Source organism: Geospiza fortis, unplaced genomic scaffold (assembly GCF_000277835.1).
Source record: "Geospiza fortis unplaced genomic scaffold, GeoFor_1.0 scaffold240, whole genome shotgun sequence".
Taxonomy (NCBI): domain Eukaryota; kingdom Metazoa; phylum Chordata; class Aves; order Passeriformes; family Thraupidae; genus Geospiza; species Geospiza fortis.
In genome coordinates this window covers 37,782-43,841 of record NW_005054379.1, presented here as the reverse complement: position 1 = coordinate 43,841, position 6,060 = coordinate 37,782, and the positions used below count along the sequence as shown (strand labels likewise).

The 6,060-nt window shown below is 38.0% G+C and overlaps 1 protein-coding gene across 1 annotated transcript in view; it reads right to left on the bottom strand.

Annotated features, from left to right (window-relative positions):
• Positions 1-1,068: 1,068 nt before the first annotated feature.
• LOC102039711 (general transcription factor IIH subunit 2) overlaps positions 1,069-6,060 on the bottom strand; it is an 11,557-nt gene continuing 6,565 nt past the window's right edge. Inside the window, exons 11-15 of the mRNA XM_031060281.1 lie at positions 5,224-5,287; positions 4,263-4,366; positions 2,253-2,355; positions 1,916-1,955; positions 1,069-1,481 (exon numbers count right to left, since the gene is read on the bottom strand). Coding sequence (XP_030916141.1) covers positions 1,362-1,481; positions 1,916-1,955; positions 2,253-2,355; positions 4,263-4,366; positions 5,224-5,287 — 431 coding nt within the window. The 3' untranslated portion in view covers positions 1,069-1,361. The remainder of the gene's footprint in view (positions 1,482-1,915; positions 1,956-2,252; positions 2,356-4,262; positions 4,367-5,223; positions 5,288-6,060) is intronic.

The following is a 6,060-nucleotide window of genomic DNA, read 5'->3' as shown; positions in this document are numbered from 1 at the left end:
GTCCATCACACAATAGTTTGTATTAACCCAGGTATTGCCCTTTTGCAAGTTCTCTGCCTTTCAGCAACCTTATCCTCCTACAAAAAAATTGAAACTTAACCCAGACACAGGAGTAATAGAATTCAGTTAGCTTTGAGTTGCACCATTAAAACCTAAAATATGTTTTCAGCACATTTATAACAGCTGTATTTGAGCTGCCTTACCGAAACCCAAGGTGAATACTCATAATACTTGAAATTAATACGTGAAATGTCCACCAATTAATTGCTTAAAACCATCATTGTCAAATTCTAGAAAAGAGTATTTTGATCTTGTATTAGGTTGCAAATGCAAGATGTGGATGGGGGTGTGTAATCTATTGCCATCTGTTAGAAGTGGGGCAGTTTTCTTTATCTCTTCCACAACCAATCCTCTCTCCAGGAAATATCCTCTGTTAATGGGCCATTGAGTCTCACTGCACGACTGATAAAATCACATCATCCCATTGTGAGATGCTTCACCCAGGGGGAGGAGCCAAGCATTCCTTCCAAAATACAATCTGAGATACAGAACACAACAGGCAGTTTCTTCCCACTGGATTCCCAAAGGTATACCAGGCCTTACACCACCACTGGACAGTCAGAGGAAAACTGCACCCTTCTACAGGATCCCTGCTCCAACAGAATCACACATGTCACTGCAGGAGGACTGCAGCCACCATTCAGTCAGACTGCTAACAACACGCTGACCCACGGGGTGTCAGGTCATATTCTGACTCTGTCAGTGGTTTTTGTATTACTCCTTTTTTTATTTCTATTTTTCCTAATAAAGAACTGTTATTCTTACTCTCATATCTTTGCCTGAGAGGCCATTAATTTCAAAATTATAATAATACAGAGGGAGGGGGTTTACATTTCCCATTTCAAGAGAGGCTCCTGCCTTCCTTAGTAGACATCTGTCTTTTCAAACCAAGACAGATCTACAGAAATTCACCATCTGCCAAAACCAAAAGTTTGTAACAACAATGTGCAAAATGTATTTTCAGGGCTTCTTTTTGAACAAGTAATGAAACGAAGATGAATCATCACATTATCATAAAAAGCAGTTTTATCACTTTCACATTTACAAATATACATGTTATTATAATAACCGCTGGAAAAAGCCATAGCTCTTTAGACAAGAACGAATAATAGATACAGATAATTCAAGTATATATTAAAAGTAATAAAATAATAAGAAAATTAACATTTGCTCCTACTCCACTGTTCATCCCTCTGTAATCATCTTGTTCAGAGATGCATCAGTTAGAGCAATGGCTGAATAAACTAATTAGATTCATGCAAGAATGACAAAAATACAGCAATTTTTTAAAATATATGAGATCATACAGATACAGGAGCAGGGTGCTCGTGAATACAGCCAGGACAGCAGTGCAGCGAATCATGAACAAACAGATCGCACTCCACACAAAATGCATTCTGACACACTTTGCATATGTACACCTGTGTGGGAAGGACAAAAAGATAAGTCAAATTAGCAAAAATTATCATCATTGCTCTGCAGTAGGGCATCAGTTACATCATCATGATAATGTAAACAGACTGCACTGCTAGCACCACAGAAACTCAACTGAATTAAATCTTCTGGCAGCAAATGTACCCGCAGGCTTGAGCTCAGGTCACTGTAAATGCTTCCAAATGGCTGAGTGTAAATTCTTCTAAATGGGAAGCTTTTTTTATGCAGCTTCCTAGGAAACTACTTTCCACACTTCTACAGACTTTGCAGTCTATAAATTGTGACTGTTTAACACCTAAGTCTAATTAACCATGACTAACTTTCATAAGTATTCTTCTGGTGTTTAGAATATAATTCTAAAGGATCATCTCTATTTCTCACAGCCCTCAATGCAAGTTACAATGCCATTCAACATACTTACATTTTGATCTTTCATTTCTCCCTGGCAGCCTTGACAATACCTAAAAGCAAAATTTTATATTTTAACTGAAAAAAAAAAGGAGTCAAGACTGTGTAAATCAATGTTTTAAAAAAGATCTCATACATAGTAACAATTTCTGGCAATTATTTCAGCTATTCAACTGAACTCATTGATCATGGAAACTACAAGTATTTCTTAATGCCAGAGACGCCCCACACCACCCAAACACCCAGGATCTCCAGCAGCAAAGAAGCTGTTGCCAACTATTCTTACTTTTGTGACAAAAAAGTTATGGAATCCACAAGCACACTCCTTATCACAAATAAGATTTGCATACCGTTCCCCTTTGTATTCTTCCAGTGGAACTTCCTGAAAGGCATCTAAAGGAAACAAGTGATGGTAAGACCGAGCCAGGTGAGGTGCAGACACTAACGTAAGACCTGCAAAAAAAGAGACACCAAAATTGTTATAAGGGAAGATGTACTGAAAAGCTTTTCTGTATAAAATAAGGTAAAAAGAAAAAATAATAGTTTTAATTACTCAGTGGTTGAGAGCTTCTAAGAACTTTAAAAAGTAAAATGACTTGTTCCATTACCTAAACCTGTAATCCAGTTTTAAATCCAAACACAAAGAACAAGCAAACTGATAAAATTTCTACTGAAAATGTTTAACTCAGCCTTCAGAAACACATTTACAACACACAGTGGTGAAGTTAGGAAGCTCCTTTTGGCAGTGATGGCTCCACTGTATCACACCACCAGCTAAAATGATGCCCTGTTATGAAGCTCTACTACAGCTTGCTATACTACTGCCAAAACCATGCCACAGCCCCACTTCAGCTAACACTGGTCTGCTGGTTTTAAAATAGTTATTTTTTGTCACACTAACTATCATGTGGCTGTGTTTTGGGTCTATGTTGGAAATAAGGTTGATTAGGCAGGAATGTTTCCTTTACTGCTGAGCAGTGTTTACACACAATCAAGGCCTTTTCTGTTTCTCACTCCACCAGTGAGTAGGCTTGGGGGTGCACAAGGCATTGGGAAGGGATACAGTCAGGACTGCAGTCAACAGTGCACCAAGAGAACAAGAGAACATTGGGAAGGGATACAGTCAGGATTGCAGTCAACAGTGCACCAAGAGAACAAAGGGATATGCCATAGCATGTGGCATCATGTTCAGCCTATAAAGCTGGGTGGAAAAGGTGGAAAGGGAAGAATGTTCAGGATGATGGCATTTACTTTCTCAAGTAACTGTTACCCATGACGGAGTTCTGCTTTCCTGGAGATTCTACTGATGGGAAGTGGTGAATGAATTACTTACTTCGCTTGTCTCGTGTGCACAGCTATTGCTGTTAACTTTTCAATTGCCTTTAATGCCACCTGTGAGTGATCTCACTTTTACTCTTCTGATTCTCTCCCCATCTCACCAGTGTGTGGGAGTGTGTGGGGCTGAGTCGACAGCTGGGGTTAGACCATGAGAACAGGTGGGGCATAGGCCGGCACAAATGTCTCACTCACTCGTACTGTGAATGTACAAACTGTTGCTCTCCTGGTCACTGCAACTGTGGAGAATCCACTGCAGATACACAGGATTTCTCCAGTTACACTAATTCCCTTGCTGGACTGAAACTCATGCTGGTGGGAAAAACTTGAAATTAAACTAGGATAAAGTGACCCAAACCCATAATTATTTCACCCTCTTGCCAAATACAGGCATCCTGGTAATACCTATTGTGTTTCAGTCATATGCCTGTGGAAGCTAGGAGAACAGTACTCCCTCACAATATTAATATTATAAACCACATTAATCCTCCCTCGCACCCTCACTAAGAGCAATGGAGAGAGGCATCATTGGTTGCACAGTCCATTAACATTTGCAAGACCAAAGGGCTCCCATTTACAACTCTACAGCTTGTCTTGTGTCACTGTGCAGATTGCCCTTGGGTTCAACTTGGAAATCTTCCACCCACATACACACGGAGGGGAGAGTACTTCTGTCCTCCTGTGCCAAAACATTCTATTTTCATGGCCTTGCACTGAGGACTCTGAAACATGAGTGTGTTAAGTTAAATGATGATTCTTGAGAAGTTACCATTCCCATGTGCATAACCTCTCTTCCCTACTTTGCCTTAGGTATATTCCTTATACCAAGGAATATGATACAGCTTTACTGTTACAGGTATAGTCCTGAGAGGCATTTCTATGAAACTGACAACCCAGGTCACAGAAATGCAGGACTCTTTAAGCAGTGATGGCTTTTAATTAGTAAGTACAGCTGAATTTTTCTACCCCTTAACTCTCTTACCACAAACTCTTGATTCATCTGCTCACCTCTTCTTACTACTTACCACAGATTTTGCATTCCACAGGAAGCTCACAGTATTTGGCTCTGCACTGAGGACAAAAATATCCACCCAGTGTAAGACCTGGGTCATTGTTATTTTCCAATTGCCTACAGCAGAAAGAAACAATTCAGTACTTAAGAAATAATACCATGCTACTACATAAGTACAAATAATGTTTTCACATCAAATAATTTAAAAAGTTTCACTACATTGCATGTAACAGTTTAATGTGTAAGTATCAGAAAACAATTGATATGGACAAATATCAGTGACCACATTTTCTCACGGGAACCAAAGACCAAATATTTCCATATAAAGGAGCCAATCTTTAAAAATAAAGATATGAACAATAACTGCATGCTTGTTTCTTTTTAGAGACAAAAACATTCTATTGCCTCTAAGATGCACATAGTAACTATTCTTTCAAACAGCACACGCTGTTAGATGTTGTTTCATTCTGAATCAGACTCCCCTATCACCCTGGAAAACAATTACTCTTTTCATTGAGAAGTGCACTGGTACAGTCATCAAACAAGGCCTCTATTTTAAACTTCCCTTTAAAGTCATGTTAAGAAATACATAAAAAAATACTTTATTCAGATAATACCCTTCCAGCCTCATAATTATATTTTATAATGATAGTAGTAATTAAATCAAGAGCTGCAAGTAATTACTTAACACCTTGGAGCACCTGTGTGCCCCAATCACTGTGTAACAGAACTAAGTACCATTTACTACCTTGAAAAAACTTAAATGCAAATTTTAAAACACATATTTAACAGAGGATACTGTTAATACTGGAGTTACTAATGGAAATAAAATATCTACTGAGAAGTCACAAGACATGGCTAAGTCTTTTTTCAGATTATTTTGCAATACTTTCACTGATGAGCAGATTTTCTAAACATGACTAATTAATATTGAATTCACATCAGCTCATTGAATTCTAATCAATGCTACTTACGCCATGCTAAAGGAGGGCTTTGCATCTTGATCAGACAGAGAAGCAATAGTATGCTGAGGAAAACCTGAAGAGAAAAACATCCCATAGTAAAAATTTTAAACATGCAATAATGTGTCCGTTTCTTACTTCAATGAAGAAGTTCAAAGATTATTCTAGACATTCAGGCCTTTCTCTTTGCCATTTGTTATAACAGGAGAACTGATACACTCTTGCTATATCAAATTCTTCCCAAAGGTCTCTACCTACACCCACACCTCTCTGACTTTACTTCCCCTCAGCTGAAAAAGTGTCTTTGCCATAGACTTTGTGTTAACTGAAGTGCACAGGAACCCCATTTTAGAAGAACAGTTAGAAAGTAAAATACGTGAAATGGTAGGAAAGCAGAATGAGCAGCATACAAATGTTCACTTAAACAATAGTTTCTAATTAAGGAGGAAATATTTTTATAAGCATCCATTCAGCCTGTATTCACCTTCTAAGTACAGTATATGACAGATGAGACTACAGGACTTTGGAGACTGATATCTTTCTTTCCTTGTAAAATTTATTTTTTACAGATCATGTCAGGTGAGAAGTTGGTTTTTCCAACTGCTGCTCAGGCTTTACCTACGAGAAGTAAACCTTTTCATTATCTATACCTAGACATAAAAATACATGCATTCTTATCTATGAAAAGGATGGATGAAAGTGAGAACTCAATGCTCTACTTTAGCATTACAGTTCCTATACTGGTTTAACTCCAAGCTTAAATTTATTGAGAAACAGATAAGAAAAGAAAAGGTAATCTACTTCTTGAAAGAACACTCAAGAAGTTGCTAATAAATGTGTACTACCCAT